Genomic DNA, 27,170 nt, shown 5'->3' with positions numbered 1-27,170 from the left:
GTAAAAATGAAGTGCCGGTACTCATATCTTGGTAAAAGTATGATGGCATGGCCTGCAAAAAATGAGGAGCTGGTATTCCATACTGTCACAAAAAAAGCCCTGGCAAAACCTGGAACTCAGTTACACCCCACCATCTTTGGTGTGGTTCCTGAGGGGAGCATTTACTCATTCTCTTTTGTGTTTATTAAATAACACACTGAATCACATCTGAACTTGAGAATACATTGTTTTATTGTTGCTGTTGTCATTATTGATTGGCACTCAATACCAAAAGGTACAAAACAAGGAAAGTGCAGAAGTGAATCCATCTTTCTCAAGGAAGCTGTGAGCTACTGAGGCCTGGAAAAATAGGAAAAGAGATGGTGAAATATGTTGTCACCCTGCTGATGTACTAGCTTCCTTTATACTGTTATATTGCTATGGACTGATTGTACTGTGTTTTTATTTTTAAAGGTTGTTGCCATGCACTCCCCTCTAAGTACCAACAATGGCTGTCAAATACTAAATACCATTGCATGGAAACCATTAAAAGCTGCCAAATACCGACAGCCCAGTACTGTGAAGTATGAAATATTGAAATCAAAGTATCCTGTATTATTGGATGTCAAATGCTGATGTTGAATATTACACATTCAGTTTCCTAAGGAGCCAGATAATGGGGAAGGGAAATGAGAGAAGGGTGGACAACCTTCTCCAATGCTCTGGGCTGAGCACTCCTAGCTCAATAATGGAATTTTTATTTATTTATTTACCAAGATTGGTACATTTTGCTTGATTTAAAAAAGGGTTGTATTCAACTAAATTTTACTCAGAGTAGACTCAATGAAATTAATGACCATGATTACCTTTGAATGGATCTACTCTGAGTAAAAGTTAGTTGAATAAAACTCAAAATCTCTAAGCAGTTTACATAAACATAATATAAAATATTCATTAATAATAGTGTGAAAACAGGCATTACAAACAGTAGACATAATCAAATCATTACAATACAGATAAAATCAATAGTTTAAAAAATAAATGAAATAATTAAATTACATGTCTGGGTAGGCTTGCCTAAACAAAAATGTTTTTTAGCAGGCTCCAAAAACAGTACAACAAGGGCACCTGCCTAATATTAAGAGGCAGGAAGTTCCAGTGAATAGGTGCTGCCACTCTAAAAGACTGATTTCTCACAAGTGCAGAAGGAACATTATGTGACACATGTAAGAGTGCCAGTTCCGCAGATTGAAGCAGTGGTGTATGGGCTCATACGTGGTAATGTGATCCTTCAACTCAACTGGTCCCAAGCTGTTGAGGGCTTTATATATTGATTCCAACACCATCATCTCTATCCCAGAGAGATGAAATAATTTTGATGCCTCCCAAATTTCCCTTAGACTAACTTTCTGTGGATATTTTATATTCAGCGTTTGCCGTCCAGTATTTTTGTAGCAGCAGCCTGCCTCTTCGACTGCCAGCTGATAAGCAGCCGTGATCAACATCTGAGAGTTTCTGGCATGTAGCAGTCCACGCTGGACCACCTCACGTCACATGCTGCTTCACTGGCATCCGTAAAACATTGTTACCGAAACCACCACGTGGGTTGGCTGCAGAGTCCAACCAGCCCTCGCCATCAGAAGAAAGGGAGAGAAAAGAAAGAGAGCGCTCGCAATTCACTCACGTTGGCCTGCAGAGGTCAGCAGAAATCAACCATGTCAGATTTTCTTGTCTCAGGACGTCCTTCCAGGCATCGGAACCTTTTGGCAGAGCAAGACTGCAAGAAAAGGAGTGTGAAGTAGACATTTGCTGCCATTGGGGACCCTAGAGATTGAGAGGGGGGTGGGAGTTAAGGAGTTGTAGTTGGGGGAGGGGAGGAAAAACCCAGGTGCTCAGTTGCCTAGGCAACTCAAAATTTGATGCTGGCAGCTAGGAATTGGAAACAGCTTTCTTAATACAGTCCTTGTAATAGACCTCCATAGGAATGTCATGCCTGACAGCAATTTCCATCTATATATAATGTAGAAGACATGTTGGAATGAGAAAAACTTGGTTAGACATAAGCAAGTTGGCATAAGTCTACAGACACCATTTTCTAAAATGGCCACCAGTTATTCTCCTGGAACACCTGCTTAGATCCATAAAATGTATGTCAAACTATTTTTTTTAAATTTACCAGTGGTACCTACAAAACCCACATACACTAAGCATTATGTACAAGTATGTGTTGAGGATAGTCCTCCCTATATTTTCCTGCATATTTTGCTGACATTTAAAAACCAGTTTGTTATTGAATTTGTTAATTTATATATCCTGGCTTTCTATGTGCTGCCATTTTTCTGTGTTGTTGTAATCTTAATGTAATGGGTTATTGTACACCATCTTGAGATTCTTGAATGAAGGGTGATATAGAAATATTTTAAATTAATACATTTTTGGTTTTGTCCAAAAATTAAAAGAATATTGAGAAGATAGTATTTAATTTGATATTAAAAATAAGATATTTACTATCAGATTCTAAAATAATTTTAATATACTACCTAAAAGATTAAGTAGAACTGTCAAGTTAGAACAAGGGATGGACAAATCTGTCAATTTTGTTTTCTACATTTCATTCTTATTTTTCCAACCTTAAATTGTGCAGCAATTTGTGTGGTTTTTAATCCTCATGAAAATTTGTCACTATTTTAGTGCAAATTTCTCCAAGTAGACACATTTACTGTATACTGTATGCAGTTTTGTCTAATATACACATTTTTGCAAGCAATTTCCCCTAATATGCATTTTTGTTATTTTTACACATTGTTATGCACATTTCCCCTTAATATTTTTTACACATTGTCAGGTTGGAGAATTCAGAGAACTGGACATTTCAAATAATAATTGTATTTCTATTCATGTATTGGTTCGAGAAGTGGAAAATTAGGTAATTTCTCATTACAATTCAAACAAAATCAGATTTGTCCCCCATCCTTAGTTACAACTAACTATTCCCTTATTATGTATTGTAAATGTTTTGAAACATCACTTATACAACAGATTTTGGATTGACCCAAGAAGGTTTGGGAAAGGTAACTTACTTCACAATAAAGCTATTCTAAATCCCATATTGAAAGGTTTATAGAGTGATTATCTTTGTTAATTTTTGGAATAATAAATATCAGGATTGTATACAACATATTTGATTTACATTATTCTTTTATATTTATGTATTCGTATTTTTCATTTTCCTCTATTTTTCTTTTGTATATGTATATTTTTATATAAATATTTTAATGTCTAACTTTAAGAAAATGTATCGAAGCATTTTTAAGAGCATGTCAAATTATAGGCTTTGGGGTCATCACAAAACGAATGGTAACATCCCCAAGCTGTATCAGTTAATTTTTTAAAGTTAAACAACAAGATATTGAAATAAATGTATTTCCTCCTTGTTTGTGAGGGTATAGCAGCAAGAAGGGCCAGAGCATATTAGAGGTCAACTGTTTTATCGGCATGAGTTTTCATAGGCAATTTCATTGATCCAATTAACATGGAAATATGTTCTCACACATTCATCTGTGGTAGCTGGTTTCCCAAAGATTGTTGTGATGGGGCTACATGCCTTGTTTCATAGGGATCCTAAAAGGATAATCTCTGCATTAGTTTTCACACCAGGCACTCTGGCTCTGTTGTCAAAACAGCAAAATGTGTGCAGCATTCTGTTAGGAATATAGTGTTATAGGATTGGGGGGTTGGTTTGGATGATGCCTGTGGGTACCCTCCAAGCCTGTAATTCTGTAGAAGAGAGACCTGCTGAACTTGTCAAGCCAGTTTCTTTGTTAAATTGATGGACCTGATTTACATGTCTGAAGACTTGGTGGAGAGCAGATGTGCTGCCCTAGGAACAAGGCTAGCCCTCCCCCCTCACCTGATTGGGGCAGGAGGTAGATTTTGTGTTTTAGTCTGAGGTGGAGCTGCTTTTTAATATGTTTTTAAACCTTTTTTTAAAAAAAAATAAAAACTTTTTAAAAATGTTTTTAAAGATTTTTGTTTTAATATATTTTTAAGGATGTTTTGTTGTAATATATTTTAAAGCCTATTTTTATGACATTTTAGAGTGTTTTTAGTGCTGCTGTTTGCAGCCCTGGGCTCCTACAGGGAGGAAGGGTGGGATATAAGTCTAATAAATAAATAAATATGGAAAGACACAGAGGATGGCCTGTTCTATGTGCTGAATCCAAAGCCATGCCTCCCCTAGAAGCCTAATGGGGAAGCAAGATCTGTTGGAGTGTTAATGCTGTGAGTACTTCTATCTCATGCTCAGGTTGTATACATGTATAAATAAAACCATATATCCTAAAGACACTACAGTCTCCGCTGACCTTCATTCCAAGGAAACTGAAACCTGAGTAAGCATGGGAATCCCTGAAAGTCTCACACAGCTCCAAGATTGGGTTGCATGCAATGATAGGAAGCTGCCTTATGTAGAGTCAGACATTGGTCCATCTAGCTTAGTATAGCCTACAATGATTGGCAACAGGTCTCCAGGGTTTGACACAGAGTCTGTACACAAGCTGCAGATGCTAGCAATTGAACCTGGGACCTCTTGGTCCCACGCTTCTCTGGATCAGATTAGCTGTGAACATTATAGGAATCCATGGATTTTGTTTAAAATTGATGGGACGCACACACAGCACCCTGCTGTCTTTCATTTTAGTGGGACTAACACTTTTTAAAAACTTTATCAGGAAAGTTGTCTCACAGATTTCAGTGCAAATTACTTCCAAGGAAAGGTCAATTCACATCCTTAACTGCAAAACTATGCACACATTAAAGAAATAGTTATCCCAGATTTAATGCTACAGACACAGATTTCATAACATCTGGAAGTCCTTAAGCATAGTGTGGACAGCCTTCTCTTTGGGATGCTCTAATTCTGGATTTCCTGCACTGAGCAGAGGGTTAGACATCCAAGGTCCCCTCCAACTCTATGGTTCAGTGATGTCACCTTTCTCTTCAATGGGGGCAGTTCAGCAGTGAGTCATCACGTTTTGAAACAACAAAGAGTCTTGTAGTACTTTACAGGCTAACATAGCTACCCCTCTGGAAATCAGATGTTGAGTAATCAAAGGATGAGACAGTGAGTGCATGTTTGAAATTGGCAGAGCTTGGAAAAGTTACTTTTTTGAACTACAACTCCCATCAGCCCAATCCAGTGGCCATGCTGGCTGGGGCTGATGGGAGTTGTAGTTTAAAAAAGTAACTTTTCCAAGCTCAAGGCTCATGATGCAGCCCCGTCTGAAGCTATGTAGGTCTGGGTCTGCTTCATACCTGGATGGGGGACTACAGGAGAATTATATGCATGCCACCATACATTCCATGATGGAGGAAAGGTGGGATATAAGGTGGGATACACATGTAATCAGTGCTTTTTTTGTGATGGAACTCACCGGTACAGACTACCGACACCTCTCTTTTTTTGCTGCCCACGGTAACCAGTTTGTGCTGGCACTCACAGCACTTTTATCAAGGTATGAATACTGGCACCTCATATATTTTTTTTTAAAAGCACTGCATGTAATTAATATCTATCTGCTGCCAGAAAACACTTAATTGCAACAAAATAAAATCCAATACAAACAGAACAGCAAATCTTCATGAAAAGCTAACCTCTGGACAACGTTGCCAAGACCACAATCTGAATAAGCATATATCCCGAACTGCCCTATGAAAGAAGCAGGAGGTAGTTGCAACAATGCCCTGAGATGCTGCAATTCCATGTGTACTTATTTGGAATAACATCCATTGAACTCAGTGGAACTTAAGTTCTTAGTAAACACACATAGGATTGTGCTGTTCAACCATAGCTTTAAATGTGGTGCTTGGATTTGCCACCCTGGGCTCCTACTAGGAGAAAGGGCGGGAGATAGATAGATAGATAGACAGACAGACAGACAGACAGAATGCAAAAGCCACACAAACAGTGCTATAGGCAGGAATCTAGTATCCTGTTCATGAATCTTTCTACAATATTCAGTTGGGATTTATGTTGTGATTTAATAATTTTGTTGTTACTGTTTATGCCGACAAAACATTATCCACATATCCTCTCTGAAGCAGGAATAGAAGACATTTAATTAGTTTGTGAGGTTCTGAATGCTGTTTAATTATCCAGTGAGAATGTGGGAAACTGGTTAGTTTAATCTTTGACCTGGAATTTAAATGCTTACTCTGCACATTAGGATCTTCTTCCATATACCAAGAAAGTTGTTCTCACCTCTGTTTCCCCATATTTTGCAGAATGCAAATAATGAAATCCTTCGCTTCCTGGGATTCAGCTTCCATGTCCTGATTTTTTGTACCTAATGATGAGGATTTATCTTCTCTCTTGGACAGGTCAGTCCTGTTACCGGGGCAAGAGACACAAGAGGGTATCACTCTGGGATTCTACTAAAGACCATTATAATGCTTTAGCTCTATTAAGACTATTTTCTCTTCCTTCTGACTTTGCATGAACGCATTTCATTTGTTTCTTTTGTTACCCCAAGATATGCCAATAAAGGTGATCAGATATGCCCTGGCCGGCTATATGTAACTCAAGAGGTAATGAGAAGCTGATAGAGGAAAGGTCAGGGCTAATATCCCCTTTTTCCACAGGGGTATTTAAGTGGTAACTACCTTGAGAGTTACCTCTCATTTTCAGGCAGGACATCAACTACTTGGACACATAATCACGGTCTGGTGGTACTTATTTTGTTATTTTTTATTTAACATACACCACAATCATCAAAACCTCTTAACAGTTTACATAAAATATACATTTAAAATACTGATAAAATCAGATGTTGAAAACAAGTTGAACTAAAAACATTCAAAATATAAAATCAGCCATTAAAATATATACATTATAAACTAAAATTAAAATACACATTAATTTTACATGTCTGGATAGGTTTGCCTAAGTTTTTAGCAGGCACTGAAAACTACAGCAAAAGCACCTGCTTAATTTCAATGGGCTGGGAGTTCTATAGAGTAGGTGCTGCCACACTGAAGAATCAATTCCTTGCAAGTGCAGAATGAACTTTATGTGGCACTTGTAAAAGTGCCAGTTCCACAAATCAAACTGGTTGAATGGGCATATATGGAGTAAGGTGATCCTTAAAGTAAATTGATCCCAAGTTATGACCATATCATAAATAAGCATCATCCCTGGGTAGATGCCATCTGTCCCTATTTTACCAGTGGGGTAACTGCAGCCAACCTACAGAGGTTTGTTTGCTCATCTGTCATCTTTGTATCCCACCCTACTATTAAGAAGCTCAGACTGCATACAAGAAATTATACCATTTAATTCTCACAATAATCTGGTGAGGTAGTTTAGTCACAGAAAGAAAACATGGTGTGAAGTGACCAGTAAGCTTAATGGCTGAGCAGGGATTTGAACCCATGACTCTCAAATGTCCCAAGTCCAGCACTCTGTCTACTATACCACTCTAAAAATGTGTGAATTCTCATTTTTGTGTCTAGTACAGTACAGTAGTTGGCGTGGACATATTCTGAAGATTTGAAAAGACACAGCAATAGTAAAGATGGTAATCAGAGCTAGAACATCACTTTCCTGTGCAATGAAAGACTTCCCTGTCCATTACAGCTATGGTTGGAGGTCCATAAAATCTGGATGGTTTGCTTGGATCTGTTCTAGCTGATCCATGGCTTTTCTAGTCCCAACAATTTGTACCAATTGCTTTTAGAGTTAATATGAAGCAATAGCTACAAACAATTACCACATGGGTACAGTCACCAAAAGGCTAAAAGAAAATGTGTGTGTTCAAGCTCTGGATTTTCTACATTAGTGGATACTAATGAAATTTGAACACATTCTGGAAAGGCAAAACCATCTTGCACAAATTAAACCTATAGTACCCTCCCCTCCATTTGGATGAATTCTGGCTCACAAATCAAAGGTACTTGAGATCAATTTTTGGGGATACGGAGAGTTTTTCTAAACTCATCAGTTACAGTCCAATGGTATGGGGCATGTAGTACTTTAATACTCGCCCATATCTGAGAATGTTAGCACATTGGGGGGAAGAGGGGAGGAATCCTGGGTATGTTCCCTTCTCACTTGCATTTCTCTCTTCCTACGCAGCTTTCCAAACTTCGGTTTGACCAGGGCGTTCCTAAAAACCCTGGACAATATGTTTTGTAGACTTACTCAATTTTGTTCTCTCTCCTGTTCAAGAGCCACTCCACAAAGTTCTTCTTCAGCATGCTGTCCAAAGTTCTACTGTAATCGCTTGCTAAAGTTCCCTCCGAATATCGCCTCTGGAGGAACCTGGAGTTCATTGTGTTTTCTCTAAGAGCAAAGAGGATGCACATACAGTGTACCAATTGAGGAAGCCCTTGTTTCTTGCTTAGAACTCTAGCTTGCGGGTGGGGAACTCCTTTTGGACATTGGGTTGGATCCAATTGTGGTCAATCCTCTGTGGGGCACATTTGACAGGTGGCTGTTAGACTCTGGCGTTGAATGCAAGCCATGCTGCGAATGAGGTGCAAGCTGCATCACTTTTGGTAGACATCAGATCCATTCAGGAGCTTCGACCAGGAATTCCTAGACGGATTTGGCCCTGGCAGCGTGGCTTGCATTCAGCATCAAATTTAAATAGCACTCAAAGCAAGCCATGCTTGCAAAAGAACAATCAAGAGTGCACGTTAAGGTTCCCAACTGTTCCTTTGCAGCTACAGCTTTACCTGCCTCACTCCTGACATCATGTGATGTTTAGATGAGTGACAGGTGGGTATGGCTGGAGGGGGGTAATGGCTTGAAGGCCAAATTAAGAGTGCTGACAGGACTAATTTAGTCTGTGGGCCAGAGGTTCCTCATGTCTTCTCTAGCATAAGACAGTCCTCCTTTTTAGGATGACACTTCAGCATTAGTTGTACTCAGAGTAGACCTGTTAAAATTAATGGACATGACTAACTTATCTCTATTAATTTCAATGGGTCCACACCAAGTAGACCTTAGTTTACATCCATGTTTCTAGAGATTAGAGGCTTCTATGTCTATTTTGCAGCAAACAATGGTTTGTAATTTCATCCAAATGCAGGATACTATGGTTTTGCCCCCAAACTAGGATCTAAAACCAGGACCAAGCCAATTCCTAGTTTGTGGGCAAACTATGGTTTGCCATATTCGGGTGAAACAAGAAACTATGTTTTGCTGTTAACTAGAAGCAGAAGCATCTAATCTTCCCCCTTTGGACACTGGAGAAGGGAAAAGAGGAACAATGTGAACCTCACCACTGCTAATTCTTTGGAGGATCATCTAAATACAGCCTTAATTTCTTTGGGACCAACACTTCTAACTTCTAACTGCAGGTACCTTTAAAATAAAATTTTCAATGTGGCAATGAAAAAACAGATATAAGCATACATTTGTTCTAAGTTAGACAGAAATCTGCATGCTGAATTCAATGTGTTCAAAGTCCCCCCAGAATTAGCAATTATTAATGCCCTTTAGCCCACTACAGAAAGCTACTGTGTCATGTAGCATAAAACAAGGATATGCATTTTGTTTGCATAGGTTAGTGATAAAGCATGAAGCAAGACATGGTGTGAACCTAATTTTGGAAACTCTTGTGTTCTTGCATAGGGATGAGCAAATCTGTCTGTTTCTGGTAAGTGCCATTGTTTATATATTCACCCACAAGACTGTTCTGTTCTGTTTTCTCATTAAACTCCATTAAAAAAAAATTCTGCACAGACGTATTTAAATATGTACATTTCATCATATTTTCTCTTGAAAGATATACACATATTTTGATATGTTTAAACAACTGACAAGTGCACCTTGACGTTGGTAGAAGTGCAAAATCCAGCAGATAGTTAAATTCCAATCTACATGTGAGTCCAAGAGACGCAGATCAGGTCGTTTTGTATCAGAACAGGCAAAGATTGACTTCCTCAGGCACCGTCAAACACTTACTTACCTTGTGCCATTTTCCTCCATCACCACAAAGGTGAGTGAGACCAAAAGGAGGGACAGAACTTTCAAGGACATCATGTTTGCAGCTTGAGTTCTGCGATTTAAAAGCAATACATTGTGTGACAGATGTTGGAGAGTTCCTGGAACCAAAAGGGATGGGGTTTTTTATGGATGCACTTGAAGAACTTAGTGGGGAAATATCAATGTTATTCATACTTAGAATAGACTAGACCCATTGAGTTCAATGTATCTGCTCAGAGTATGAATCATGATGGATATCACCCTATGACAACCTGTTTATTGAACATTCAACCTGATTTGTTTGCAGGAATAATAGACAATGTGGTTATTTAATGAGCATTCCTTAGGTTGTATATAATACTAGTGGGACTCAGAGTAGACCCATTGAAGTTAATGACATAGCTAACTTAGATTCATTAATTTCAAATGAGTCTACTGTGAGTAGGACTAGCATTCGATGCAACCCATTCTGATTTGTTTGCTGGGAGGTTAGATGTCATTGTGTCAAAGCAAATGTTTCAGTTTTTCACATCACTTTCCTTATTGCAAAAAGTCTGATCTTTTGGGGAAGCGGGTTTGTTGTGGAAGACCTCCCAATCCACTATAATTGTGCAATCTGAATTGTTATTGAATCCCGCCCCTCAATATAGGGACAGTCTACAAGGGTTAAAGCATTCATCTTCCTGCCTGCTTGCTGCTTCTTAGCTCCAGATCACCAGGGGAGTCTCAGACTCTTTGTTTTTTTGGGAGTAGGGTCCCTATATTTCCAGCATACTATGAGCCAATCAGCATGAAAAGGATGTGTTAGCCACTGGAAAGAATCTTCTAACATGCTTCCTTGTCCTTTCCTGCTGATTGGTGCCAATCAGAGTGAAAGGGTCAGCCACTGAGAAGACCTTGCTCAGTAGCTAACACTCCCCCTCCCCCTTCATGCTTATTGGCTCCTAGGAAGTCTGTCTTTGTGGGAGAAGAATTAACAAGAATCTAATTCTCAACCTAGCAGCCAAAAAAGGATGGGAGGAGGTGTGGCTGTGACTGTCATGAAGGGACTCTGCACTTCTGAATTTGCCACTACACTTCTGCAGATCACCCTCTTCCTCTTTAGAAGGCCCGTCAGGCTACAGCTGCACTTATTTTTTATTATTTCTTTCTTTATATTTATTAATTAAAGGTATTTATAATCTGCCTTTCACCTGAAGGTCCCAGGGTGGTAACGTACACAATTCAAAACAACCAAACAAGCAAGCAAGCAAGCAAGCAAACAAACAAAAATAGGGTTAAAGCAGCATAGAACAAAAGACAATCCAGTTACAAATAAATCTGGCTGAAGCAATATAAATTCTCTGTGTTAAGTGTGCAATGTGTAGTTTGCACCCCGCCCTGCAGTTGAAATCAGTTTTAAGAGAGTCTCACCTTTTAGATCTGTCAAAGCTGTTCTTGAGGAGTAGAAAGAATCTGGCATCCCAACAGGAGCCCTGAGAATTCCTTATATATACCCAAGGGTGTAACAAAGCCAAGCCATTTCCATGAAGCAAAACAGGATGTGTTCCGCACCTATTCAAACCAGATTAAAAGCTACTCTGGGTTCGCTGACCTTTGGAGCAGGAAAATGCCCTTTTAAAGTATGTTTGCATTCATGGCCATTAAACTTTTGCTACGTTGCTAAAATGAAGATCCGGTGCATTTTCTATAATTAAAGCCATTAAGCATCCAAATTTCCCCAGGATCGTTCCTCTGTTAATTAGCAGTCCTCAGTGGACAATGCCCATACAAGTTATCTTGACTGTGACGTACTCTCCACTTTAGCAACTTTTGCCAGTTTTAGTTACTTACAGCTACCACTTTTTCAGATGGCAAATGATGGACAGACCAGCCATTGGCCATTCATCATGAAGCACCACAGAGTGACATCAGTGGGCCTATTGCAATCTCAGTATAATCCCAACAGCAGATGCTGTAAAAGTTTTCTTATGCCTAATGGTCACTATAGCCACTTGCTTTCCTACAAGGCATTTGCAGTTTTCAGTGTGCCCATAGTATGCATGATAATATTTTCTACAAAATAACTTGTTATTACCACCACCACCACCTCCACTACTACTGCTCTTCTTTCTATTTTTAGGCAGGGCAAGCACAAGAAACCCTAATGCTTGAGGCAAAGGACAGGACAGTGCCCCCTCCCCATTCAACATGCAGAACCTTCCAGACTGGCAGCAGAATCTTACTTAACCCTGGCAATGGGGAGGGATTAACAAATATATCAATGTCAGCCGCTTTCAGTTTCTCCATTTTCCAATCTAAGTTCAGTTCCCCACATTTCCACATCAGTTTATGATTATTATTTTTAAAGGAAGTCCTCAGGAAGACTCATCAGCATTTCAGTGCAAATTTATCTTAGTATTCACGTTTGTATGCAATATGCCCTAATACATACTGTTTTGCAAAGCAATTTTCCCTAATTGCATTTTCCCCACTAATATATTTCTTTATGTGCATATTTACCCTAGAATACGCCACAAAAATGCACATTATTTTGCTGGACAACTGCACTGCAAATTGTGAATTTTAAAGGAAAGGTTTTAAAGGTTGTGTTTTGGAAAGTGTGAATTAGGTAGGTTCACTTCTAAATGCTAACTGAATTTAATTTCTCCCCCATACCTAGTGATGGGACAGCACCTTCCATTGCATCTGAGAGCAACAGGCTAGTCTAGGGGCACAGGGCAGGCTATGTGGCACACACAATTCCTATAACACCTTGCCACTGCTCCTGGACCTCTGCCACTGTTTCTTGACACATGTATTTATTTATTTTAATATATATATTAAATATTATATATAATTAAATAATTATATATATATAATCCAAAAATGGATTCCAGGGCAGTATATAAAGAAATTTAAAATTACAAATATGATGCCCTGGTTGGTAAATATTGTTATACCATAGTTAATTCAATAAACAAACAAACAAACAAACAAACAAACAAACAATGATTTAATGCAAATGAACTGCATCCCTTCTTCACTTCTACCCTGTTCTGCGCCACGAGCAACAAGCCACAAGCCTCATTACATATGAACCCAGACTCACAGTTAGTTTTCCCCAAGCAAACCACGAGTGGTAAGCCAAAAACAAACCTAACCTTGGTTACTGCTTATGGTTTGTTTGGAGTGAAACAGACCACAACCCCAATAAGCCAAGATTTGTGGTTGGTCACTCTTGGTACAGAGTGGGAGAGAAATGAAGAAGGGACTCTTGAGCAAAGTGCACATTTGCATTAAGCCACAGTTAAACAATAAGTATGGTTTTGTTATGTGAGAACTGGCTCATTATAACTTAGGGCTCCTCCAGATGTCCTTTTAATTGTGCATTCATTAACATTTGAGTGGTTATATGCAAACCCAGTTTCAATATTGTTTGTGCCTGCAAATGTTTTGGGGCAGTCATATTGCTTTGTTTCCAAAAAGTGCATGTCCTGTAGGTTTCTGCTGAAATTCTGTAACTTTTCACACTTTTCATACCACAAATGTTCTGGGTTTTAATTCCCCCCCCCTGCTTTTGTCACACTCTTGCCCAAGAGTTCTCCCTCCAGATAGTAATAATGTAGTAACATTGAAAGCATCACAGAACAATTAATAAAATTAAATGTAAATCCAGTGTAAATCCACTAATGCACTATTATTGTGTCAATTACATGTTGCAGAATAAACCACACCAGTCTGGAGGGCCGCACAGACTAACAATACAATACAATAAAGAGGAATTCAACCTGCTACAAATGTCATACTCTAAAATGCCTGGGCAAATAAAAAGGTTTTAAGCTGGTGCCATAAAGAATGCAGTGCCAGAACTAGGTGTACCTCCCTTGGGAGGGCATTCTACAGTTGGGGTGCAACCACAGGGAAAGCCCCATCTTTCATATATACATGATGCACTTTTAACAATGGAACATGCAGAAGTGTCTCCGCTGATTATCTTAGCTGATAGGCACATTGGTATGGGATGTTTGAGCCCCAAGCTGTTTAGGATTTTACAGGTAAACACCAGTACCTTTCTAGATATTCTAGTTTCTAGATATTCTAAATGACTATTCCCTAGATCAGTTGGTCATGGAACCGACCAGAGGGACGGCAACCCTGGACTTAATCCTCAGTGGGGACCGGGACCTGGTGCGAGATGTAAGTGTTGTTGAACCGATTGGGAGCAGTGACCACAGTGCTATTAAATTAAACATACATGTAACTGGCCAATTGCCAAGAAAATCCAACACGGTCACATTTGACTTCAAAAGAGGAAACTTCACAAAAATGAGGGGATTGGTAAAAAGAAAGCTGAAAAACAAAGTCCAGAGGGTCACATCACTCGAAAATGCTTGGAAGTTGTTTAAAAACACTATATTAGAAGCTCAACTGGAGTGCATACCGCAGATCAGAAAAGGTACCGCCAGGGCCAAGAAGATGCCAGCATGGTTAACAAGCAAAGTCAAGGAAGCTCTTAGAGGCAAAAAGTCTTCCTTCAGAAAATGGAAGTCTTGTCCGAATGAAGAAAATAAAAAAGAACACAAACTCTGGCAAAAGAAATGCAAGAAGACAATAAGGGATGCTAAAAAAGAATTTGAGGAGCACATTGCTAAGAACATAAAAACCAACAACAAAAAATTCTATAAATACATTCAAAGCAGGAGACCACCTAGGGAGACAATTGGACCCTTGGATGATAAGGGAGTCAAAGGTGTACTAAAGAACGATAAGGAGATTGCAGAGAAGCTAAATGAATTCTTTGCATCTGTCTTCACAGTGGAAGATATAGGGCAGATCCCTGAACCTGAACTAACATTTGCAGGAAGGGATTCTGAGGAACTAAGACAAATAGTGGTAACGAGAGAGGAAGTTCTAAGCTTAATGGACAATATAAAAACTGACAAATCACCGGGCCCGGATGGCATCCACCCGAGAGTTCTCAAAGAACTCAAATGTGAAATTGCTGATCTGCTAACTAAAATATGCAACTTGTCCCTCGGGTCCTCCTCCGTGCCTGAGGACTGGAAAGTGGCAAATGTAACACCAATCTTCAAAAAGGGATCCAGAGGGGATCCCGGAAATTACAGGCCAGTTAGCTTAACTTCTGTCCCTGGAAAACTGGTAGAAAGTATTATTAAAGCTAGATTAACCAAGCACATAGAAGGACAAGCCTTGCTGAAGCAGAGCCAGCATGGCTTCTGCAAGGGAAAGTCCTGTCTCAGTAACCTATTAGAATTCTTTGAGAGTGTCAACAAGCATATAGATAGAGGTGATCCAGTGGACATAGTGTACTTAGACTTTCAAAAAGCGTTTGACAAGGTACCTCACCAAAGGCTTCTGAGGAAGCTTAGCAGTCATGGAATAAGAGGAGAGGTCCTCTTGTGGATAAGGAATTGGTTAAGAAGCAGAAAGCAGAGAGTAGGAATAAACGGACAGTTCTCCCAATGGAGGGCTGTAGAAAGTGGAGTCCCTCAAGGATCGGTATTGGGACCTGTACTTTTCAACTTGTTCATTAATGACCTAGAATTAGGAGTGAGCAGTGAAGTGGCCAAGTTTGCTGACGACACTAAATTGTTCAGGGTTGTTAAAACAAAAAGGGATTGCGAAGAGCTCCAAAAAGACCTCTCCAAACTGAGTGAATGGGCGGAAAAATGGCAAATGCAATTCAATATAAACAAGTGTAAAATTATGCATATTGGAGCAAAAAATCTGAATTTCACATATACGCTCATCGGGTCTGAACTGGCGGTGACCGACCAGGAGAGAGACCTCGGGGTTGTAGTGGACAGCACGATGAAAATGTCGACCCAGTGTGCGGCAGCTGTGAAAAAGGCAAATTCCATGCTAGCAATAATTAGGAAAGGTATTGAAAATAAAACAGCCGATATCATAATGCCGTTGTATAAATCTATGGTGCGGCCGCATTTGGAATACTGTGTACAGTTCTGGTCGCCTCATCTCAAAAAGGATATTATAGAGTTGGAAAAGGTTCAGAAGAGGGCAACCAGAATGATCAAGGGGATGGAGCGACTCCCTTACGAGGAAAGGTTGCAGCATTTGGGGCTTTTTAGTTTAGAAAAAAGGCGGGTCAGAGGGGACATGATAGAAGTGTATAAAATTATCCATGGCATTGAGAAAGTGGATAGAGAAAAGTTCTTCTCCCTCTCTCATAATACTAGAACTCGTGGACATTCAAAGAAGCTGAATGTTGGAAGATTCAGGACAGACAAAAGGAAGTACTTCTTTACTCAGCGCATAGTTAAACTATGGAATTTGCTCCCACAAGATGCAGTAATGGCCACCAGCTTGGATGGCTTTAAAAGAAGATTAGACAAATTCATGGAGGACAGGGCTATCAATGGCTACTAGCCGTGATGGCTGTGCTCTGCCACCCTAGTCAGAGGCAGCATGCTTCTGAAAACCAGTTGCCGGAAGCCTCAGGAGGGGAGAGTGTTCTTGCACACGGGTCCTGCTTGCGGGCTTCCCCCAGGCACCTGGTTGGCCACTGTGAGAACAGGATGCTGGACTAGATGGGCCACTGGCCTGATCCAGCAGGCTCTTCTTATGTTCTTATGTTCTTACCTTAAAATGGACTTGGCACCAAATAGTATAGTCAGTATAGTTCTTTTAGAACTGATGTAACAAAGCCATGTAAATAAAGCAGTCAGAATTTTTGCTGTTGTGGCTCTAGAAGCCTGCTTTTTACTCAAATGTCTATCTATGAAACTGAACATAGGATAGCTGGGTGATCCTGTTTCACACTGCAAATGTTTTTATCTGCTGGAGTGTGTTCTTGAACTCTGATAATGCTTCTTGCTTATCTGGATGGAGGATAGTGAGGGGTGTGTGAGTGTGCGTAGAAACTAGCCTACTGTACAAAGATAAAATTTATATTAATTGCTCTGCCCTCTTTTTCCTCTGGCCCCAACCACCACTGGCATGTGGCCCTCAGGAGACTGTCCAGAAGGAAATGTGATCCTTCATCTGAAAAAGGTTCCCCATCTCTGATCTATAGGGTTGCTGGCAGCAGCTCTAGGGTTTCAGTCCAGAGGATTTCCCAGCTCTACCTGCAGATGCTGAGAATTTAACCTGGGACCTTCTGCATTCGAAGCATGTGCTCTACCTTTGAGTTATGGCCATCCCCCTTTATTTGCCTTTTGGAGAGGGCTTCTTAAAATCGTTAGTGTGAGCTGCTAAAGTTGTCTTTCTGCAGAGTTCAGCTCCCTCCCCAGATTCTCTAGAAGAGGGATGGGGAACCTGTGACCCTGCAAATGTTGGTGGACTATGCCTTTCATCACCTACAACCATTGGCCATGTGAGATGCTGCAGCTGATGGGAATTGGAGCCCATCAACATCTGGACATCTACAGGTTCCCCATCTCCACTCTAGAAGTTAAATCTCCAGTTGGGGAGAGAATATATATGTCTATTGCCAAATATGTTCTTGAACACCAAGGTGCTATGCAGCACATTTTACCTACTGCTGCTTCCGAGCTATACTCTGAACTATTGGCAACCTCCAGTAGGAAACTATATTTTCCTAAGTGATTGCAGAGTAAATGAATGTAGCATACAGAAGGCAGACCAGAGCCTGAATGACACTGGAATGATGCCATGATGCAAAACAGTTGCAATGTGCAAATAGCCAATCTAGCCACTGTAAGCAGAGCTGGTAATCAATTAGTGGGAAGTGTTTAGTCCAATGACTTTATGGCCTGTGTTCCAGGCACTGCGCTCCAGGCCAAGTCAGATATCATATCACGTTTCCACAAAGTGCTACTTGTACATTTGTTTCTCCTTCATTAAGTGTTTCTGTAATATGGGGAGTTAATAGCATGAAATAAATACCTAGCAATATTACAGACCTGCTGCCGTGAGCGATCATATGCCCTTTCATCCTATCAGCTTAGGAGGGGTGGATTTGCTTTGGGAAATGCAACATTGATCTAAAAACATCTTATCGTACCCTTTTAATATAATGCCTGGGGATGGAAGCCATGTTGGCAACCTTGAAGTGTTCAGCTTTACACCAGTCTAAATGCTTCTATAATAACAATTATTGCTGTTCTGACCCCCCTTCCCCATTTGGCTCTGTCTGGGGGGGAAATGGATCATCATAGGAACATAGGAAACTGCCTTATATTGGGTCTGACCAATACATCTAGTTCAGGACCTTCTGCATGTCATGCTAGAAATGCTTCACTTTGTGGAAGGGGAAGTATACCCAGCAGCGCCACAGATCCATGGGAATTTTGAATCTCACCTGTGCTGGCTTTTGGGGGTCCTCAGACATGACACCTTTAATGTGACCCCCTTAACCTGGAAGACATGGGACATTTAAATTAAGAATGATCTTAGGCTGCATCTGATCTTATTGGATACACCATGCAATGTAGAAGTGATTGGGCAGTGCATCTGCTGCTGGTCTTGGGACCTTGCCTGGCAAATGCCCAGTGTTGCCACCTTCTGGAGTCAGCCACCTGGCCACTACCATCACAGTATAAACCAAGGGTAGCCAACATGATGCCCTCCAGAGGTTGCTGGACTACAATTCCCATCATCCCTGGCCATTGTCTGTGCTGGCTAGGGCTGATGGGACCTCGATTCCAACCATACCTGGAGGGCACCACATTGGCTATCCCCGATGTAGACATCCATGGCAATACATTGTGCTGGTTCACACATGCATGTTCATAACTTGGCGACCGCAGCTTCAAGGGACAGCTCACCCATGTGAATTAGCCATCACAGACTCTTCACAGATACAACTTTCACATCATACACTTTTACAACACAATGCTTTCCAATGGTGTTGATTCTGCATGCAGCAGAATGACATGAATGATGAAGTAGAAGAGTGGATTGAGGTGGTAGAGTAAGCTGTACTACTACAGACTACAGGTGGGAAGTGCTGAGTTTGACTGCTTACCTTTCGTTGTTGTTAACTCCCTGCTAACAGAGCACTAGTACATCAAGGACAAAGGGTTCCAGTAGGACTTTACCAGCTGTGCTGATTTTCTAATTCTTTATTTGTTCCATTTCTCTACCACCTTTAACTAAGTCCTCTGGGTGATTTACGAACTTTTAAAAAATACAATCCAAAAAACAAAACAGAAACCATACAAACCAATTACGTACAATGCAAATTAGCACAAAACAACAACATAAACATAACAACTACCATGCGGAAGGAATATTTAAATAGGTGAGCATTCAAAACAGCAACTACCCCCCGCAACCCACTGTAGTCTGAAGTGCTGTGATCTATTCTCCTGCTTCATCCTGCTGCTTGTGAAGACCAGGCCTGCGCTCAGTCATCCCACAGCTACAATTTTCAGAGTTCCCTGGGAATTGGAATTGATTGTTCAACCAGTCTGGCCCTGTAGCCCTGTGAGGGGAATAGGGGTCTCCTAACAACTCTCAGCGTCTGTAGCAAATACATTTCCCAGGATTCTTTGGGGGAAGCCATGGCTGTTTAAAGAGGTATGATACGGCTATAAATGTATAGTGCACATGGACCCAAGTTGTACTTGCAGCTGTTCCGTTTTGTAGCTGTTATCATGAGCTTCTCCCTCCCTGTATTAGCTCCTTGCCTGATTCTTCTGCTTTATTACTTTCCAGCTCCTTCCCTTGTTGCTGAGGGCAGGCAGCTAGAAGACTAAATAGGACGGGGTAAAACCAAACTCTTATCAGGCCCCTAGATGCAGGGAATTCAAGCCTCACTCCTTCTAGGAGGGTTGCTTGACCATTGCTCCCTTAACAGGGGCACGCCTCTGCCTTGCTGACCCAGAGGGATGGATAAATCTGTCCATTTTGGCTTCTCTCTGTTTCTAATTTTTTTTCAGTCTTACATTCAGTTTGCCCCATTTCTGCATCAATTTGTGAATTTCTCTGTTAAAGGAATCCACACAAAATCTGTGTGGTTTTCTCCTAACATATGCATTTTTGTATGCATTTTGGCCTTATATATGCATTTTTAAAGCAATTTCCCCTAATATAATATTCCTTTGTTCGTTATTTTCACTAATATGTGCATTTTTGGGCACACGTTTTGTTTGGAGATCTGTATCACACAATCTGGAGAAGTGTGAACCCAGAGGGGTAGCTGTGTTTTGGCTTGCTTATTGGTTCAGGTAATGTGAGTTAGATAGGTTTGCATTAAAATGCGAACTGAATGAAGGTATTCCCCATCCCTACTGAACAGCATCTGTACCCTGGGCTCAGGCAGGTTTCACAGACCTCTTGCCTTGCTCCATGATTCCCTGCTGTTCACATTGCTTGCCTGTAGACCTGTGCAAGAAAGTTGCAGCTGTGTTCCAGATATATAAGAGAATTCTCATGCAGGCATGAGAATTAAAGGAGTGCAAATATAGAAGAACTCAGGGTTCCTCAGTGCAGTACTAGTTCTTCAGTGCTGCAGAGTAGCAGTGCCTAGTGGGACCAACATGTCTCAGGCTATACGACACACACATGCTCCACACATCCCAATGTTTACTTACTTGCTTTTTAAACCTAAAGGAGACCGGTAGGTGGGTATACAGTATTCAGCAGGGTCTTAGACCCCTTATATTTTTGGGAGCTGGGTCCCATCAGGATCCCTATGTCTCCAGCATCCTATGAGCCAATCAGCATGAAAGAGTTCACTGAGTTAGTAACTGAGAAGAGTCTTCTAACATGCTTCCCTGTCCTTTCCTACTGATTGGTGAATCAGAGTGAAAGGAGGTGAGTCAGCCACTGAGAAGACTCTTCTCAGTAGCTAACACTCTCCCCTTTCATGCTGATGTCCTCCTAGGGACATCTATTGTTGTGGGGGAAGGCATTAACAAGGATCTCATTCTTAAACCAGCAGCAAAAGAAAAAAAGGGGGAGGGTGTGTGGCTATGACTATCATCAAGGGACCTTGCATTTCTGAATTTGCCACCAGTAATGTAGTGGCAAGGAAATCAGCATGAAAGGGGAGTGTTAGCTACTGAAAAGAGTCTTCTCAGTAGTTGACTCACCTCCTTTCACTCTGATTGGCTCCAATCAGCAGGAAAGGACAAGGAAGCAAGTTAGACGACTCTTCTCAGTGGCTAACATATTCCCCTTTCATGCTGATTGGCTCGTAGGACACTGGAGATATAGGGACCGTGCTGGGACCTGCTCCCAAAAAAGGAAGGGGTCTAAGACCCCCCACGACTCCAGAAGACTACACCCCTGTTTGCCACTACATTACTGATCTTAACTCTTGTTTCTCTTTTGGTTTTCCATCTGAAATTGCTCTCCCTTCTCAGGTGTGCTTTTGGTCCCACCGAAGAAAAAAGAAGAAAGAAAGCAACTTGAGGGGTTGGTGGACAGTTTGGAGATGGAAAACTGGCAGAGAGGAATGAGTTAAGATCATTCCGCCCCCTCCACTGTGTAGGTCTCCTGTTGGAAACTGGCATGCTTTTAAAAAAAAATCAGGATGGACTACCCCTGATTAATATCATGTGTAGTTTGAGCCCGAGGCAAGAGCACAAATGTTGTGGATTCTGGGAAAGAGGAAAATGGGTCCCTTTCCGGCCCCTCCTTCTAATGCTGTTGTTTTGCTAGCCAGGAGTATCTAGCTTAATAAAGGGGAGTTCCAGTTGTAGGTTGCCACTGACACCCCCAATCCAGTTGCTGCTTCTTATTGCAGTGGAGTATGGGGTAAGGTGGCTTCCTTTTCCACACCATACATTTAAAGCTCATTTAAGGCACATGGCTTCCCCCAAAGAATCCTGGGCATTGTAATTTGTTATGGGTGCTGGGAATTGTAGCTCTGTGAGAGGTAAACAGTAAACTACAGGAATCTTTGGGGAAAGCCATGAGCTTTAAACATGCTCTACATGCATGGTGTGGATGTAACTTCTCTTTTTTCTTTCTCAGGGACTAAACTATGTACCATTGTAGGAGATTGGCACTCCCAATGTTTTTCTTTTCCTAAAAGCCCTTGTGAGGGCAGTAGGGACGGAAAGTTCTGGTCAGTTTTGGTTTTCTTAGTTTCTCGTTTTTCCATTCTTAAATGCAGTTCTCCACATTTGTGCAGCAATTTGTGTGTGTGGTTTTTTAAAAGAAAAACCAATGAAAATTCTCCAGCATTTTAGTGCAAATTTCTCCTAAAAAAACTATTTTGTAGGTAGTTTCAACTAACGTATACACTTTTGCAAGTATTATCTTGTCACATAATGCATTTCTTTATGTCATTTTCACTCATATATTTATTTTTATGCACATTTTCCCTTACATATACATTTTTGTAAACATTGCTTGGTTGGCAAAGTGCATTGCAAAATTTGAATAAGTGTGAATTTCAAAGGATGGCTGTGTTTCGGTTCTCATATTGTTTCGGAAAGTGTAAAATTGATAGATTCAGTTTGAAATGCAAACTGAATCTAATTTCCCACCCATGTCTAGGGGTCAGAGTCCTGATTTCAATCAGCCTGAGGCGAGGGGGAAAGGATTAAACCTCCTACCTCCTGCAGCCATGATTTAAATCAACCCTTCCCCCACGTCCCCATGGCTAGAGATACAAGGGAGAGGTCATGAGTGTTTAAAATAATCTGTACCATACCTTTAAAATGCTATAAGCCATGTTAAACAGTCCTGGCTTCCCCCAAAGAATCCTGGGAACTGTAGTTTGTTAAGAGTACTGAGAGCTGTTAGGAGACCCCTATTCCCTTCACAGAGCTACAATTTTCAGAGTTCCCTGGGAAAGAGGAATTGATTGTTAAACTACTCCGGGAATATGAAAAACTCCAAAGGATCCTTCCAGTCTGGATGAATGAGCAACAAAATTGCAAATGAGATTTAGTATGTATGAAGTGCTGTTGCACATTAGGGCAAAATAAGAACCACCACCACGATGGTGACCATGCAGGCACACAATGATAGAACTGAGAGAAAGAAGTCTTAGGACAGCAGAGAGCTCAGTAAAAACATCAATTTAAGTGTGCAGAGGCAGTTAAAAAAGGGCAATTGTTGGGAATGATAGGAATAGAGCTTGAAAATGAAACGGCTACTGTTGGTAAAGCTTCTATATAAATCTACAATGCACATGTGTATGGAATACTATACATAGCTCTGTCCGACCTATCTCAGAAACGACACTTACTAGAGCTGGAAAAGGAGCAGAAAAAGAGCTATTGAAATTATCAAGAGGCTGGAGTGCCTTTTGCATGGAGAAAGGCTACCGTGTCTGGGACTTTAAAGTTTAGAAAGAAAAAGAACAAGGTGGATAACAATATAAAAGGTTGATACTGTTAGGAATGGGACAAAGAGAGAGCAGACGAGATTTTTCTCTTAATACGAGAACTCAGATTGACCCAGTGAAATTGATTGGCAGCAGGTTCAGAACAGACAAAAGGAAGTATTTGTTCCACATAACACATAGTGAACGGGGGGGGGGGGGTCACTGTCAGGAGATGCAGTGATGGCCGCTCACTTAAATGGCTTTTTAAAAAGAATCAAGCAAAGCATGGATAATAGGTCTATACTTGGTTATTGGTCATGATAGCCACATTGAATCTCTATGTTTAAAGGCAGTGTACCTCTGAGTACCAGGTGCTGGAGACTTACAACAAGTGATGGATGTTGCCTTCATGGTCTACTTGTGAGTTTCTTGAAGTCTTTTGGCTGGTCCCTCCTGGAATCAGGATACTGGACTAGATGGATCCTTGATCTGTTCCAGCATATGTTTTTATATCCCTTCACCCATTCTCAGCTGCCACCTCTCTGCTTGCCTTCCTGACTCTCTCTCCACGTTTCTTCACACAATGGCCACATTCACATCAGGCATCAATTCCACAATTATTCCACTAAAACAGTTGTGGCTTCCCCCAAACAATCCTGGGACGTGTAGCTTGCAAAGGGTGCTGAGATTTGTTAGGAGACCCCTATTCTCCTCGCAGAATTACAATTGCCAGAGTGGTTTAACAATAAATCCCTCTTCCCAGAGAAATCAACTCTGGCAACTGCAGCTCTGTGAGGGGAATGCAGGTCTCCTCTCAGCACCTTTCACAAAACTACACTTCCCAGGATTTGGGGGAGGAAGCCATGAGTGTTTAAAGGGGAATAATAGTGGGATAAATGTATGGGGTGAATGTGGTTAATGTCTTAATTCAGTGCCCAATTAGTAGTATGGTTACCACATGAAGCTGACCTGTGTCAGCACAGTGCCGCATGGTCAGCTGTTCGTGTGAGGTGAAGCACACAGTCAAGGAACAGTTGTTGCAATCTCTTGTAGGCAGTACCATTCAGACGGAGGGGGGGATATGTTGGAAGGATGCTTCCTTTATTGTACTTTTTAAAAATTCCTACATTAACTCACACCTCAGGAGAAGGGTTCACGCCTAGCCTTGCTTTCTATGTGAAGGGAGGTTTTTGGTGATTTTTTAAAATTAATATTACTATTATTTGAGGGACCATTCTAACATGAAGTCTGAAATGGCACAGCAAAGCAAGAGGTGCATTGTGTGATTCTCCTGGCCAAGGGCCAAACTAAATATAAGAACATAAGAAGAGCCCTGCTGGATCAGACCAAATATTCATCTAGTCCAGAATTCTGTTTCTCACAGTGCCCAACCTTATGCCTGTGGGACTCTCAGAAGCAGGACAGGAGAGGACACAATAGACAGATGTGTGTAAGATGGGGACGGTCAAAATCTGCATGCTTCTATTATGTCAACAGCAGTTGAGGGGAGGAGGGTATAACTTCTTCTCTGCTACAGTCTCAAAAATAAGCTGCATTTCAAGGAAAGCTCTCCTTGGCCCCAATGGAGGCTTTCCTTGAAATGCAAATAGGCACTTCAGAGGAGGTGGGGGGATTTTGGTTCAGTTTGTGGCAGGGAGGGAAAGAGTTATTTTGCTGTACACCGCCCTGAGAGCTCGTTGCTATAGGGCGGTTTAAAAGCGTAATTAAATAAATAAATAAATAAAAGCCCCACTCCTCTACCAAGTGGCTGGCTGACTGGCTTCCTCTCGACTGCTACTTATATAACAGAACCATTACAGTCACGCAAGTTACCTCAGAATTGCCCCCAAATTCCCCATGCCTGTGGAAAACCAGGGAGTTCTTGAGAACATGACGAAAGTTGCCCCACTCATGAGGAAAGTTGCATTGCAAAAGCAGCTTACTGTGGAGCTGAGCTGAGGTGCGTGCTTCTGTTTCAGGCAGGTGGCACGCTGATGTTTCAGTGTATGAAAGCAGCAAATGAAGGATGAGGCAGGTACAAGTGGAAAAAAAGAGTCCCTCTTCTTGCTCATGGGACTTCCTCCCACCCTGTTTGCTGTGTTCCTCTTCTTCCCTGCAGACATTTCAAGCAGCACAGGGTGGGAGAGAACAGTGACTGGACTGGATAGTGGGCCACTTTGGGGAAGCCGCCCATCTCACAAATGAAAGCAGACTGCTTGTAAAACAGGGGTACAAACTCACCACACAATACATATAATGGGAAACATATACTGTACCTATTAAACAGGAGGAGGAGGTTAGTAGCATTGTGCCCTGCATTTTTGAGACATATCAGAACTTCTAAGTGTAATGACATAACGAGACATGGCATCAGAGTATGGAGATTTTTCCCTCCTGCATTTTCCTATGTATTGCTTTGCTTGTAGGAAATCCCTAAATTCTGACATGTGTGTTTGTGTGTGTGTTTACCATGAGGCTACTGAGATGCATAGCCACAAAACCTTATTGTTGTCAACTCTAGAACTTCCACAAATGGAACATTATTGTGGTAGATTTTGTGGCTGGGGTTGGGGTGGGTGGGTGAGTTAAATCATGGTAGGCGTAAGGTACTAACTAGTGACACTGGCAGCCTGTCATGAGATGGAAGACACACCAGGGACTATTATCCTGTTTAGATCAGCTGATAGGTTTGGCAGAGGGGAGTGGATTAAAAGCAGGAAGCTAGCACCGGGAAATTTCTCTGAATTGGTGAAGGTTGAATACATGAACACTGGGTCGCAGGGTTAATGAGGAAAAGTTGCAGAACCTCTCTCTCCAGTGGCATTAATCATAAGGACCAGAAGCTTGGTAGCTTGATTCCATCTGCCTCCCAACCCCAAATGAAAGTGGAGAATGTTGGAATTTTGCATAAGCTTGGAAAGTAGTCTTCCATTCATCAAATCCAGGACCCACTCTGAATCCCAATCAGTGTGGCACCCAATTTTAGTTATGTGTTGCAGATTACCATTCCCCCCTCTAGGATGAGCTGGTACAAAGGTGGACAGGACTTCTACAATTTCAGCAGTGGGGTAGAATAATAAATTTCAACAGGTTCAAGCTTTAGTAAGTAGAATGGGAAAAGCTGCACCTGTTCAAAGTTTCTCTATTGCTATGAGAAATACCGTAAGGACTTTTAGAGGCACAAGGAAGCCTTTGCACTTGGTAAGTCACTTTTAGCCCAACAGCTAAGCAACAAAAAGAAAATGGCAATAGTGCCATTGGACCCACCAAAGGTCAGGACATGACAGGCATTTGGGTCCTGACCTACCACTTGATGACTAACTTGCTAGGGTATCTTTGAAACCTTTTTGAAAGGTTTTAAATGATAAAATGTTGTCCTGATTCATGTTCTCTGAGGCTTAATGCCTCATTTCAAGCAATGTGACCCATACAGGCATACTTTCCTCCAAGTATTCAAAGCCGTCAAAATGGGTACTTTGAAAAATTCAGTGATGTTGACCAGCAATCACCTATTAAACATAGTAAAGTAAACAGCCTATAATTGGTGAGGAAACATGGAGATCAGAAAGTGATGTTCATGGCATACAGAGAAAAAAATTCTCATTACAGTGACATCTTTGTTCTAGGTGTAAAAAGCCCTGCTAGTTGTTTGCTTCATTTTTAATCTGAAACATTTGAATATTTTTATTAACTACAAAATATATGCAGCTCTAATTTCAGTTCATGCATCTGTATTTCCCTGTGATTTGTTTTTACAATTCCAATGTTCTAGCAAAATCTTGACTTAAATGTTAGGGAGGGAAGCTGAAAAAAATAGAAACCTACTAAACCAAGCTACCAATTCCACAAAGAGTGATATTTAAATTAAACAGACTGCAGTCCAAAGAATGGTCACCTGGAAGTAAGTCCAGTTGAAATGAAACAAACATGTTTGGGATCAGAGTGTCTTACCAATGTCTAGAATCAAGTGATGTAATTCTGTGAGTTCTAAGC

The 27,170-nt window shown here is 41.0% G+C and overlaps 1 protein-coding gene across 7 annotated transcripts; it reads right to left on the bottom strand.

Annotated features, from left to right (window-relative positions):
- Nucleotides 1-236: 236 nt before the first annotated feature.
- On the bottom strand, nucleotides 237-23,786 carry GIP (gastric inhibitory polypeptide). 7 transcript variants are annotated; one of them, XM_061589869.1, is made up of 7 exons: nucleotides 23,536-23,786; nucleotides 11,381-11,521; nucleotides 9,951-10,040; nucleotides 8,177-8,317; nucleotides 6,239-6,364; nucleotides 1,664-1,756; nucleotides 237-339 (listed from the first exon to the last, which is right to left on the bottom strand). In XM_061589869.1, exons 1-7 carry the CDS (start codon nucleotides 23,586-23,588, stop codon nucleotides 330-332), a joined length of 654 nt encoding a protein of 217 aa, XP_061445853.1. In that variant the 5' UTR covers nucleotides 23,589-23,786; the 3' UTR covers nucleotides 237-329. The 7 variants fall into 7 exon arrangements, with proteins under 7 accessions (XP_061445853.1, XP_061445858.1, XP_061445854.1 ...); XM_061589874.1 differs by lacking the exon at nucleotides 11,381-11,521 and adding an exon at nucleotides 18,252-18,307 and having other exon boundaries at nucleotides 23,564-23,582; XM_061589870.1 differs by lacking the exon at nucleotides 11,381-11,521.
- Nucleotides 23,787-27,170: the final 3,384 nt, after the last annotated feature.

Source organism: Rhineura floridana, chromosome 11 (assembly GCF_030035675.1).
Source record: "Rhineura floridana isolate rRhiFlo1 chromosome 11, rRhiFlo1.hap2, whole genome shotgun sequence".
NCBI classification, from domain to species: domain Eukaryota; kingdom Metazoa; phylum Chordata; class Lepidosauria; order Squamata; family Rhineuridae; genus Rhineura; species Rhineura floridana.
This window is presented reverse-complemented; position numbering and strand designations above follow the sequence as displayed.

Excerpts from the sequence above, each read along its gene's own strand:
- GIP (XM_061589869.1), bottom strand. The coding sequence starts at position 23,588 with ATGAAGGCAACATCCATCACTTGTTGTAAGTCTCCAGCACCTGGTACT. Across the intron at positions 10,041-11,380 it reads AGCTTTGACAGATCTAAAAG|AACTCAAGCTGCAAACATGA; the intron begins GTGAGACTCTCT and ends TTTAAATCGCAG. Across the intron at positions 1,757-6,238 it reads CAAAATATGGGGAAACAGAG|TCTTGCTCTGCCAAAAGGTT; the intron begins GTGAGAACAACT and ends CTTTTCTTGCAG.